Source organism: Aquila chrysaetos, chromosome 20 (genome assembly GCF_900496995.4).
Source record: "Aquila chrysaetos chrysaetos chromosome 20, bAquChr1.4, whole genome shotgun sequence".
Taxonomy (NCBI): domain Eukaryota; kingdom Metazoa; phylum Chordata; class Aves; order Accipitriformes; family Accipitridae; genus Aquila; species Aquila chrysaetos.
The window spans coordinates 25,067,197-25,081,110 of record NC_044023.1 but is presented as its reverse complement, the minus strand read 5'-3'; the positions used below and the strand labels follow the sequence as shown (position 1 = coordinate 25,081,110).

Below are 13,914 nucleotides of genomic sequence, written 5' to 3'. Positions count from 1 at the left end.
TTTTACTTGCTTAAGATAAATATTTCTATGCTAAAATATAAGTAATTTCCATCTGATAACAATATATATGTTTCCTAGGTCGCCACTATGGTGCTGTCAGCTGTGAGGGATGCAAAGGTTTCTTTAAAAGGAGTGTGAGGAAGAATTTGACCTACAGTTGTCGTAGCAACCAGGACTGTATCATCAATAAACACCATCGGAATCGCTGCCAGTTTTGTAGGCTTAAGAAATGTCTAGAGATGGGCATGAAAATGGAATGTGAGTGTTAAGTGCCCAATGTGCTACTGTGCCTACCAAATAATAAATGCGTGGACCACCACTTTTTAGTGGGTTCACTCCATTTCGGTGTGTGTTGCTTGAAGGAAATGGAACTTTACGCAGCCAGAGCGTCTACCGTACCTTTCCTTCATCACCATTTTATGTCTGAGGTGCAATAGTTATTTGTTTTGAACCATGTGTCATACTGCTGTAATCTTTGAGAAGCCCAGTTAGAGCCTCTCTTAGAATGCATGTTACAAACACAGTGTATGTTTATAATACAAAATACTTTAACATGGATGGACATAAATCTGAGTCTAATGTTCCATGTTCAGAATCTGCTTACCTTACCTGCTACGTGAAGCCTGTTATCTGGTTGGTTTGTGACAAATTTATGGAGAATTTAAGGTGAAGCAACAAATACTTTTATTTTTCCACTCTGATCTAGGTAGGGTAAGTTCCAACCACTGAGTTCAAGGGAGGCAGAACTTTAAGCTGTAAATAGGGAGATCTTTGTTGTATTTGCACTCTGGAACTCCAAGCCTGCAGTGATGATTGTTGTGCTTTGCACACACTGTGCTGAGTATAGGGGGAGACATTTGTACAAGAGGAATTGCTGCATTTCCAGAAGCTAAACCTTTCTTATCCCAATATGATTAGGATATATGCTCACTGACTTCATTGGACTTTGCATCAGGTTTTTGATTAATATTTATGTATCCACCAAGCCAACAAAATGGATATACCTACTTTTAAGCCCCTAAATTTTGCTGACAGTAATGATATTAGCAAGAATAAAATCAGGTACTAAATAACTCTTGCTGGTTATGAGGGTAGAGAGAGACATACCCATGTATTTTGCTGTTATATTCAAAAGGGCTATAGAGGAGTGTTGAAATTTTTTATTGCGTGTTAATAATATTAATCTTCTGGAGCAATAACTGCTGTATGATAAATTAGTACAACAAATAGCACAGAAATGTTGTCTCCACTTATATTATGCCTTACATTTGCAAAGTGTTGTGAGAATTAATTAGTACAACACTTTTAAAAATTCTTTATATTATCCTCATAGTCTTTTATTCATTTTATTATCCTCATTTTCAGGTGAAAAATTGATGCGGTCGAATATTATGCCAAGCTATAGAGGAGTTTGTAAAGTTTAGTGGCTTAAGATTCCAGCTAACTTTCTGTAATCTGTTTAATAGTAATACCTTAATATTACAAAGATGCACTTTTTACTTCCTTTAAAATTACGAAGTTGCTGTTTCTTACTATTTTTATTAAAAGATTTACCACACTTCTTTGGCACATTGGAGACTGAGCTTATTTTCTTCCAGTTATCAATTAGAAATATTTTAAATTCTGAAAAGGTTAGTTTTGGAACACTGTTCCCTAACTGGGTGGAATGAATGGATGTGAGTGAATTGCATATCGTGCAGAGACTCGTCTCCCAGGGCATTAACGTGCATCTCTCACATAACTTGCCTGTTTTGACTTTATCTGGGTTCGTTCTGGGTTTGCATTGTTTTGAATCATCCAGAGTATGACTGCGTCTAACATTTAGGTATAGCTTTACCTGTAAAAAAAAAAATAAATAAAACAATTTGAAAACACATTTTGCAGAATGTCCCATCTTATTAAGTGCCAATGAAACAGCAAGCTTTGACTCCAGTTCACCAAAACTTAAAGCAAATGATCAATCTGTGACTTTCTTAGTTAAAAATGTACGTAATCACAGGTATAGGAAAATAGGAGCCTGTGTTTCTTCAGCCTTCATATTAAATTTCCAGTTTTGCACTGAGCTGATACACCATCATAACTGTGCAAACTGAAATCCTGCTGTGAGAATTTTATTTTCTTTTTGTATTTTTCAGTTGAATTACTTCCTTTCAAATCTGCATGTTTCTATCTTTATGTAGCGGTTCAAAGTGAAAGAAAGCCTTTTGATGTGCAACGTGAAAAACCAACCAACTGTGCAGCTTCCACTGAAAAAATCTATATTAGAAAAGATCTACGAAGCCCTCTAATAGCAACTCCAACATTTGTGGCAGATAAAGATGGGACACGGTGAGTACCGCGGTTTAACGGGTCTTGTTTAAGGTTATTTGTGTGTATTACTTTGCAGGCACACCTATACTCTTTTTTCCCCTCTGCTCTAAAGAATTGGACAGAAAAGAGCTCCAATTCACAAATCATCTGTTTCCATTGCCAAGACCAACCTAGATTGTTCTGTTTCTCATGAAAGTTTTTGTGTCTGAGTACAGCGGGGTGGTTTTCAGTTCAGAGCTGGCACTTGTCCAGCCAGGTCAAAGCACAGGCAGGGCACATATGTGATATTCAGGCAAAATAGCATGTAAGCTTACGCTGTGATGCATTCAGGTTAGCACTTCTCTGAAATCAAATCTGCAAGTGGCAGGCTCAGGCTTCCTTATCCTAAGGACAGTAGTAGAAGAGACTTCAGTGACTACCGATTCAGATCCCAAGAGACCAGTTTCAAAAACAGCAGCTTCCTTTTACTGTATGGAAGATATTCTGAGACAGTTCCCATGCTCTCAGTTGTCTTTATAGGCAGTGGGCATGAAAATGTGTATTATAATAAACAGAGGCAAGATTTCTCTTTTTCTGAATAGAATAAAAAAGAACTCTAGGTTAAATAATCGCATTTTTAAAACTGTAGGTCCAGTTATTTTATGAATGGATAAAAACCACCTAAAGATATTGGATCTCAATATTCAGTTTTTATAGATATATATATATATTCTTTGTTGAACAAATGACACTGCAGTTAGGAAGATTGGGCTACAGTTTTTTTGGATAATAATTTTTCAGTGTTCACATTTGCAAGTCAGATTGTTCAAAAGTACTGCTCACGGACACATTTGCTTCTTTGAGATTTCCTTGTGCTACAGATCCCTTACAGTCCTATAAACAGTATTAATAGTCATTAAGTGTGACTTATTTATGTAGGATTCGTAACAATTTACTGCCTGTGGTAGTTCACAATGTTAGTTGTTAGACTCCTTAAACTATAAATCCCCTGCAGCCTGAACCTGTCCTGTGTGCATTTGTATTGGGTTATGCAGACTTGGAGTGTTACATAAGTAACAAATAAGTTTATCCTTGCTGACTGTAAGACTTCCCACTGTCTCCCTAAATTAGATACAGCAAAGGCAAAGGATGGTTGGTCAAAAAGTAGCAGAAGTAAAGGCAGCAGAGATTTTATGCAGACCTTAATTATATGACTGTTTATGACTGTATTTTGGAATGTAAAATATCTTTTCTTGACATAACTTTTTTCTTCAGTGCTGTCCATTGTCTAACTTAGAATGCACAGTTATGCCTTCCTCCAAAGTCTAATGTCTAACTCTACAGCTATTAAGTGACTTCTGAGAGCATGAGAAGACAACAACCCTTATAACAGAATAAACCAGCATAAAAAGCAAATGAGAGGATATCTATTTGGGAAGTTGTCATTGCTTTTGCACAGGAAAGGAGAACATATTCCAGTCTTTCTGTCTTTCAAGCTAGTTTTTGGAAACTGTTTCAGAAAGACTTAAACCCTGATGAATAAACTCTGAGCTTCTTTAAATTGTTAATTTAAAACTTGGTAATCCTTTTTATTCTGCCATAAGTTGTTACACATTCTTCTGATTAATGTAAAATACTGTTGATTGTCAGATGCCTTATGCTTTTGCACAGGTCAGCAGGTCTTCTTGATCCAGGAATGCTTGTGAATATTCAGCAGCCTTTGATCAGGGATGATGGTACAGTCCTCCTAGCTGCTGACTCCAAGGTATAATTCTTTCAGTTAAGTTCTGAACATATATATTAATTTGCTCAGATTATTTTAGCTATGTACATGTACATAGACACAAATAATTCTTGCTCTTGAGAAGATAAGGTTGGGGTAAGTCTGAAGATCTGCATGAATGGAGGTAATAAGCTGATCAAAAGGAACACGATTTCTTTTCATGGGCATATTTCTGCAAAAGGTAAGCCACAGGTAGTTCCCCACATGATATGTCAGCTGGGGCTAGGATTGATGATTACAATAGGATTTAAAGATCATTGTGAGCCACTGTTCTTCCTGTAGGTGTTCAGGAGGAAGAGAAAGGTACATAAGGGAAAAAGAACACAAAGATTAAAAATGGGAAAAATTTATGTATGATACACCACCTATCATTTTGATCTACTAATATGGTTCTTCCTTTTTAGGCTGAAACAAGCCAAGGTGCTTTAGGAACACTAGCAAATGTTGTAACATCTCTTGCTAATCTTAGTGAGTCACTAAATAATGGAGATACTTCTGAAGTTCAACAAGAAGAGCAATCCGCAAGTGAGATTACACGGTATGCATTTATATTTGCATCTTATTTAGCAATTTGTATTCTGTGTGGTGTGTACTTACACTCATTCATTGGAGTAATTTGGCATTGTGACGACAAACACAGTAGAGATTGCCCCCAACTTTGAAGCACAAAAACAATTCTTTAGAAATCCAGGTTTGGCTGTTGTCCTCTTGTGAAGAACTGTGTCCTGTGTTATAAATGTAGTGTTCTGAAGCTAGACCAGATTTCATACTCAGAAAAATATTAAATGACTAGTTTGTGACCTTGAGAGACTCTGAGAATAGCAACACTTTGGTACTGTTTTATTTGATAGGCTTGTTATATGGAAGCTTCTCCTGCACAATGCTTATGCCCTTAGCTCTGCTCTTTAGCAGTCTGTATTACTGTGGATTTCTTTTTGAGATTGTGCTGCCATAATACCTGCTGGTAATGTAAGGAAAATGTAGTTAAACTAAGATTAATAAACTTTTTTTTTTTTTTAATGTTTAGAAAGAGGTTGAAGTCTTTGTTGTCTTTATTAATGAGAAAAATTGGAAAAAGAAACATAGATTCCTAAAATTTCCAGCAGAGCTTGAGATTTTTATGGTTGGGGTTTTTGGTGGGGCTTTTGTTTGGATTTTGGGGGGGGGGGGGGGTTTGAAGGACAACATAAATTGGCAGTATAGTGAAATAAGAAAAATACTTGGCGTCAAAACTGTCCATTCTTTCTCAAGTAGAAGATTTTAAAGAGGAGCTTAACTTCAGGCTCTTAAGTCTTTTATTTAAACTCTTCAAGTGAGTGAACTGGTATTTAAAATACTTGACACTGCAACTTCAACTTATGTCAACCTTGTACTCTTTCTTTAAAGCACAAAAAACCCCCACAAAATTCCTCCCCAAAACTTCTTGACAAAAATACTTGCAAAACAGCACTATACCATAATACTGTCCACTAGTATGAAATGGAGCACAAAATTCTTGTTTAAATCTAAGCTCTGTTATCATAAGAAGGGAATTTACACTGCCTTATTTTGGCAATGGTCCAGCTACAGCTTGAGTATAAAGGAGTCCAGGGACCAGTCTCTCTTCTATTACTGTCATAAGGTTTCTAAGGCTCTGTCTGTACTATGAGATCAGGAGTGCCTGGCCATGTCTCATCTTAAGGGAAAGGAAATTCAGGCATGTTGTCTAGAAGAGAATCACACTATCCTCCACTGTTCCAAGAAATTGGACATGAAGGACAGGGACTGCAGGGTGTTCTCCAGGGTGCATCTGGTCTATAATCCTCACATAATCTGTTAAACATTCCAAGGTGAGAAGGAGGGGATAGTGAATGGTAAGTGCAAGAGACCCCTTCACTAGTACATATACTAGCATAAAACTATTAGAGCAGGATTTACAGTAGTAGAAAGTTCCCCCCTTACAGCGGAGATCTTTTACCAGTAATACATGGGCAGATCTATTCCTTTTATTAATGTCCAAACAGTACAGAGGGGCCAGGTTGTAATGAAATCTCTGACCTTGTGTCTTAGCATGAACAGTTCCTGTATATGTTACCTCTAAGCGGAAATACTTTATAGCGTTTAATTTGACTACTACTATGAATTTTTTTAAGGTGTAAGGAAGCACTCTTTCATTGTTTATTACTTTTTTTTTTTTTTTTCAGGGCATTTGATACTTTGGCTAAAGCACTTAATACCACAGATGGTACAGCAGCTCATAACTTGGCAGATGGGATGGATCCTACAGGAGGAGGGAATATTCATGTAATCAGTAGAGATCAGTCAACACCAATTATTGAAGTGGAAGGACCCCTACTTACAGATACACATGTCACATTTAAGGTATGTGCTTCTTTAAATGGCTTACTAAACAAACACTTATGATATAAACGAAAATTAGTTTACTATGTTTTCTTTAATCTTCTATTTAGTTTTGGCAATATAATCTAGGATAACATCTGCTGTTACAAAGCTTCTAATACAATTTTCACTCTTGCATGCTGTATCTCGAGAGTATAGATGTTATTTCATAAGATGTTTTCATAGACAGAAGGATGCTTTAAAATTTATTTCACTTTCAAATGTTGTTGATAATCATTTTTCATATCATCCATATAGTATGATGTCTTGCTTAATTAATTTATAATACTAGATAGTGTAAAACCTTCAACTAAAAGGCTCCTTCATATAGAGAGGTTACAGTGCCTTCTTAGATGCTTATGGTTAGACCATTGAAAAAGGTCTTGCATTTTAGAGATGCTTCAGCTTCAACGGAATACAAACACACACATGTGTTGATAAACTGTGTGCGAGAAACAATAAGGGTGTTCATCTTGCTGTAATCAAATTTCACTGTTTCAAGAAATACAAAGATCATTACTGAAATAAGTAATACTTAATGTAGTCAAACTTTTATCATAACCTGCTTATTCCCATTAATGGTGTTTTGTGATTGTAGATTCATATTACTTGACTTTCCTATTTTAGATACTTAGATTTTATTTTGCTTTTAAAGATCTTGTTTTAAAAGATCTTTTATAGCACTGTGATGCTAGCCAACACTCCACAGACCAATGAAATTTATAGATTTAATTATTATTAAATGAATATTAAAACATTTTGAAAGGAAACATTTGAGCTCTCTCCCACATAATTTCTTGTCTCCTATTCCCATTTTGCATTCCTTGCCAGTAGTAATGAGTTATTTAGTACAGTTTTCCTTTGGCAATTTCTTGTCACACAGTTGCTTATGACAGACTGTGAGAGTAGTTTGAATGTTTTCACTGGTTATTTCATCGATAATAAGAACTGCTTTATGTCTGAACTATATATATTGTGCTGTACTTTTATTTTTTGCAGCTGACAATGCCCAGTCCAATGCCGGAGTACCTTAATGTACACTACATCTGTGAGTCAGCATCACGACTACTTTTCCTCTCTATGCACTGGGCTAGGTCCATACCTGCATTTCAAGCTCTTGGGTAAATGGATATATTCTGTTGAACGGTTCGCTTTCTAATGAATTTAAGCACTGATCTGAACACTTTTCAGCTATTTTGAATTTTTAAATTACAATATTGTTTAATTTTTAATGAATTCTTTAAAATGTGTGAAGACTATGCAATAGTCTCCTTTTTGAAGAATAAAATAGAAGATGGCAGAGGAGGGGATAACTACAGTATCTGATGTTACTGCAGTTACAGAAGCTAAAGCCAAATCAAAAGCAAGCACTTAATTTGTAGAAATATATCTTGGTGAAGAACTGGTGAGCACCATTTTACAGATAACCTGAAATGGTTTCCTGTAGTCAGCCTATTGCTTCTTTTTGCTTTTTTAAAATACTTGTAATTGGCTAATATATGCCTTTTAGTAAAGCGGTTTGCAATACATTAATCCTTATTATTAATTGTTATAATTAACATAATTAATTGTTACAATTAACATAATTACACATAGGGTAATACCAACCTGATATGAAAACTACCTACAGTTGTTTGATTTTCTGTTGTTTGATTTTCTGTTGTTTATAGGCAGGACTGTAATACAAGCCTTGTGCGTGCGTGCTGGAACGAGCTGTTTACCTTAGGCCTGGCACAGTGTGCACAGGTAATGAGTCTGTCTACTATCCTAGCAGCTATTGTCAACCATCTCCAGAACAGCATACAGGAAGGTATGTTTTCAGTTTGTGATTCTTGTACGTGTTCAGTCCTCTGAACACTACAGGGGCATTTGTATAACATTTCTCACAAGATTTTTCCTAATCGGTGGCAGAATTGTTCCCCAGGATCCAGGGGAAGGAGAAGCCTTCTCTTGCATAATTACCTTTCTTCTCGTGATCTACAACTTTTGTTGCACTGTGAGATCTCTGTGGGATAGAAGTGTCCATAGAAGAAATGGGGATAAGGCTGGGGAACGTATTCTCCTGTCTTCTATATCTGACTGGCAGTATAAAGACAAGTACCTCCTAAAGTTGGGTGTGCTCACAGAGTTTTCCTTCCATCCAGATGTAATTTTTTTTTTCCTCTTGGAATAATGATGTCTTCTTTCAAACCACACCAGTTTTTTTTCCTTCCAGAACTTTCCTTCTCCTCTTTACAGTATAAAACTACAGCATTTGCCAAGTATCACAACAAGAATATTCTTGCAAGTATAATGGTTTTGGATACTGCTATAATGCAGTAATGATTAATGTATTTTGAAGTACCTTCTGAAGCATTAAACAACAAGAAGATATATGTAATTTTATTTTTTAATTCAGTGTTGGCCTGTTGATAGTGATGACTGTATCTAGAATGGATGATAATCTGTTATCGTTGCTTTTTTTCATTCTTTTCTTTAAGGATGCTCCCAATCAATACAATTGATTAGCGTGAAAATAACATTCCGTCTTTAATAGGAGGAAAAAACAATACTAGCAGCTTTCAACTGTGCAAACACAGCATATTACATGAAATCTAGCTTAAATTTAAATGTGAGTTAAAAGTAGTTACAGGATACTATTTGGTACCAAATTGTTTGATGATTTTTGTGGTGCCATTATTGTGCACACAGCAAAAATTAGAAAATAGGCTTTTACTGATGTTGTGCTTTAACCCCAGCTGGCAATTAAGCACCACACAGCCGCTTGCTTGCTGCCCCCACCCAGTGGGATGGAGGAGAAAACAAGAAAAAAAAAGAAGTAAAACTTGTGGGTTGAGATAAAGACAGTTTAACAGGACAGAAAAGGAAGGGATAATAATAATAATAATAGAATGTATAAAACAAGTGATGCACAATACAATTGCTCACCACCCACTGACCAATGCCCAGCCAATCCCAGAGCCACGGTGCCCCCAGCCAACTCCCCCCAGTTTATATACTGGGTATGACATCATATGGTATGGAATACCCCTTTGGCTCATTTGGGTCAGCTGTCCTGGGTGTGTCCCCTCCCAACTTCTTGTGCACCCCCAGCCTCCGCTGGCAGGGCAGTATGAGAAGCTGAAAAGTCCTTGACTTGGTATAAACATTGCTTAGCAACAGCTAAAGCATCAGTATGTTATCAGCATTATTCTCATCCTAAATCCAAAACACAGCACTATACCAGCTACTTAGAAGGAAATCAACTTTATTCCAGCTGAAACCAGGACAACTGAAGAGAGTAAAACTTGATTGTAGAACTATAAAATGTACAGAAGTAGATAATCTGAAAAAAAATGTTTAATATCCTTCAGTCCTAGTAAAGTACATTTGTTTTAATCTACTTTATTACCTTCATTATGATAAAGTAAGTTAGACAGAAATTTGATTCTTAAATGGACAGTATGCTTTCATAATGAATACAGGGTGGGTTTTTTTCTTTTTTTTTGTAATTTAAGAGAGCCTAGACAGCCCTCAAAATACATCAAACTGATACTCCTTTCCTGCACAGAGATGCGAGAGTTTTCAGATACCAATGGGAAAACATGCACATTGTATGTTCTGCACAACATTAGGCTTTTAATTATATCTGTCAGAATAAATAGAGCTGTCTATTCCACCTACGCCCCAGGCAATGACTTTGTGGAGGAGCAAGTGGTGGGGCTATTACAGTCTTAAGCTGGCTCCACTTCTGTTCGCATGTCTCAAAAAAGAAAAAAATAAATTTGTTCTACAACCTGTACTTCCAGTCATACTGTGTTACCTGAGACTGGCCAAGAAAAGAGGATGATTTGTTTTATTATGATTTGTTGATGATTTGTTTTATTTATCTATTCTGCAAAGTTATCATATTATATTGTATATTATAACTTTAAAATTCAAAACAAAGTGAAGAAATTTCAGAACTTTATCTAGGAAGCATTTTAGTGATGAGGCTATTTGGAAACTCTGGAATTCAAGTTCACTTTTCCTGAGTATTTCTACACCATCATTTCCCACTTAATATAGAAATAAAAATGTTACATTATGTCTATCTTGATCCATCTTGAGTAACTAAAAACTTGTATCACAATTCCTGTATTTTAGAAATGTAGATTATGCTTTCATTCTTATTTCAGGACATTGTGCAAAAATTGTTTCTTCTGTTCAATCTTTTTATTGCAGTTCCAGAAAATATGTAAAATAATCATAAATTACATCAAAGATTCAGTTTAAGGCACACAGGTCTAAGCAATGATATACACTATTAGCTGTACAGACAAAGGTAAAATATTTCAGTTATAATTATATGAATTATTAGCATTAGAGATATGACTGGAATAAAATTATTCTAATGTGTTTCCCAAGAAAGAGTTTTATCCCTTGTGAATTGACTTATCTCTGAAGTTTGATAAGAGTACTTATATATTCAAAGATTTATCTTAATGTAATCTCTAAGGTTTTCATTCTTTGACTAGTCTGCAGATATGCAGTCAGAGAGAAGGTACGTTTACCAAAATAGAAATCTCTCCCTTGCTAGCTGAGCAGCTAATGCCACTCAGTTGTAACTTATCCACAAATAATATAAGATTTTTTTTTTAAATCAACATTTAAAAAAAAAATGAAGCCAACAGAAGGAACGTGATGTTTCAAACAATGCAAGAATCTGTGTACATGTATTTGAGTGAATTTACCCCATCAGAAGGAAGAAAGCCTATTTACCACAGTAAATGAAAAATTCACTTCTAAAAGTACAGATAGAGGAAAAAGTAGCACTGTCATTACTGCTCTTGCATTCACTTCTGGAAAAGCTAACTCAATACTGTTTGAATTTAAAACTATGATTGCGTGATAGCATTTGTTTTGTGCTTCTGTTCATTCCTGGAATCAATCTAGCCATTTGAGGAATAATTCACCATAATTTGAGAGTCTCTGCTCAGAACAGTACAACACTGGAATAAGGTTGGTGTTGCAGATTATGCTGTACTGGCAAAATTATGCAAAAGAGTTAACATTCTGTTTGCTAGCCCTGTGTCTGACTCAGCTTTATAAATCTTCACTTCCATAATCATTCAGGCTATCCTTATATGTTAAGTGGTTTTAAGATAGCAAATGACACAAAAGAATTTAAAATGCCACTTCACTTGTTTTATAAAAGGATATCAGTTAATATATCAGATGTAGTTGAGCTCACATGAAATAGTAAGCAATATCTTTTTGTAGATAAACTTTCTGGAGACAGAATAAAGCAAGTCATGGAACACATCTGGAAACTTCAGGAGTTCTGTAACAGCATGGCCAAGCTTGATATTGATGGATATGAATATGCATACCTTAAAGCTATAGTCCTCTTTAGCCCTGGTAAGGAATTTAGTAACCGTATCTTTTTAAATAATAAGCATTCATATGTTAATGTTTTAGCAGTTTTTTTAATGAGACTAATGTCTTGTGATGAGACTGATCTGTTAAGGTGCAGATAAAATGTTTGTTCCATAATGATTTATCACAAACAATATGTGTTTTGAAAATAACTTTGGAGCAACATACCATGTTATTTACAGTTCCAATATATCAGGTATTTCCTGTACATCCACCTTAGAAGACTAGATTCTCAATTACCTTCAGCTGAGAATCTATGAGTAATAAATTCATCTGGGATGTGCACTAGCAATATTAGTGAAGTAAATGGCAGGAAGGATTAGAGGAACTACATCCTCAAAGTGACAAAAAGAAATTGGCTTCAATTTTAGTATTTTTAATACACTCATAAGAGGGATCAATGAAATATGAGCAGAAATACCACCGTATTTTATATGGAACTTCAACAAAATCTCCAAAACTAAATGTAAACAGGCTGTCTTCCATTTGTTACCAAAAAAATGACAGCAGACAACTAAAGCATCATCAACATTGTTTATGAGATATGAGGATTTACTCAAAGAAGACACTTAAGATTTTCTGGAATGATAAGGTAAGGACATGAAAGAAATGGGAAGTGACAGTCCCTTCAGTAAAGGTGGAGAAATGTTCCTAGGACACAGAAAGGTTAATTTAAAACTGCTGACAGGCTGAGTGAAAGGGAAAATCTTGCTCATAAATGTAAATAATTTACTTTCATTCAAAGGCATTTACCATGTTGAATTTAACAAAGTACAAAGAAAAGGAGTATCTTGTTATCAGGTTTGGGGCAGGAGGGGTTTGCACTGATACTATTTTTCTCTTTGTAATAAAACTTACTTTAATTAGAAGCTATTGGTGTCCTGAAATTTGCTTTTGAAATTTTTTTGCGGATTGTACCATTAGGGTTAGGTTTATTAGGGTTTTTATTCAAGTTGGAGGACCAAGAAATTCTCCAAACTCAAGCTAGCTCTGTCCCGTTTCAAGGGAAGAGCAGTTTGAACACAACACAGAAGATACTTGGGCATAGTCATATATGTGGTATTTTCTGTTTTTTTCTGATCATGTGACTGTCTTTGAGGAGCTGAGCCAGCTGGAATTAAAACATGAGACAGACTCAGGAAGGTCAAGAAATTGATCTGTCAAGAAAACAACCCTAGATACTGCTCAGTCAGCATAGTGAGTCAAAATCACAGAGGCAAACACTTTAACAAATGCAAGGTTAGAAACATAAGCTAGGAGTGTCATTGCCTGGTACATACCTACAGGCTTAATCTTTTTCCACTTTCTTGTGGATACACACAGCTATAGAGAGAAAAGTGAGCAAGCTACTTCTGAAGCCAGGAAGCAAATGTTCGATTGGGTGGTTTCCTTTATACAGCTAACATGTTAAACATCACAATACAAGAGAAATATTTAAATGAAATTAAATGCAAGAATCTTATAACTACATATATTTCACAATGTATAGGGAAACAATCGACATACAGAAATGTTTTGTTTCTTTAGATCACCCTGGTCTGACCAGTTCAACCCAAATAGAAAAATTCCAGGAGAAGGCACAGATGGAATTGCAGGACTATGTACAAAAAACCTATCCAGAAGATACTTATAGGTATTTATTGTCTGTAGTACCCAAAGTAATGTTGTGGGCTATAGCTGGCAAAAGTACGAAATAACATCATTGATGTAAAAATTTCCTTTTTGACATCTGTTCTTTTTTGACTGTTGATGAGAAAGAACTAGAACCTTGTTCATAAAAGCAAACAGGTTTGTTTAAAGACAGGTAGAAGCAAGAATAGCTGTCTAGCTTCTTCCATGTAAATTAAACTTGAGTACTTTCTGTTATTTTTTTTTTTAGTTTGGGGTTTTTTTTTGAGAGTCTCATTGCTATGTTTAGAAAAGTAAACAGACTTACTTTATTAGAAGTCTCAAGAATAACTGCCTCTACTCCATCAAACTTTAATTCAAACTGCCTCCTTTTTCAAGTTAGTTGTCAGAGGCTTTGGGATAATAAAAGGTGATTATCATCCTTTAAATGTTTGTCA

The 13,914-nt window shown here is 35.4% G+C and overlaps 1 protein-coding gene across 9 annotated transcripts in view; it reads left to right on the top strand.

Moving 5' to 3' along the window:
* NR2C2 (nuclear receptor subfamily 2 group C member 2) overlaps positions 1-13,914 on the top strand; it is a 41,812-nt gene that overhangs the window by 23,366 nt on the left and 4,532 nt on the right. For 8 of the 9 annotated variants that reach the window (XM_041118710.1, XM_030043891.2, XM_030043886.2 and 5 more), the window contains 9 exons: positions 79-258; positions 2,136-2,328; positions 3,961-4,054; positions 4,477-4,610; positions 6,256-6,433; positions 7,451-7,572; positions 8,122-8,261; positions 11,693-11,830; positions 13,376-13,481. In XM_041118710.1, coding sequence (XP_040974644.1) covers positions 79-258; positions 2,136-2,328; positions 3,961-4,054; positions 4,477-4,610; positions 6,256-6,433; positions 7,451-7,572; positions 8,122-8,261; positions 11,693-11,830; positions 13,376-13,481 — 1,285 coding nt within the window. The remainder of the gene's footprint in view (positions 1-78; positions 259-2,135; positions 2,329-3,960; positions 4,055-4,476; positions 4,611-6,255; positions 6,434-7,450; positions 7,573-8,121; positions 8,262-11,692; positions 11,831-13,375; positions 13,482-13,914) is intronic. The other variant, XM_041118711.1, reaches the window with a different exon arrangement.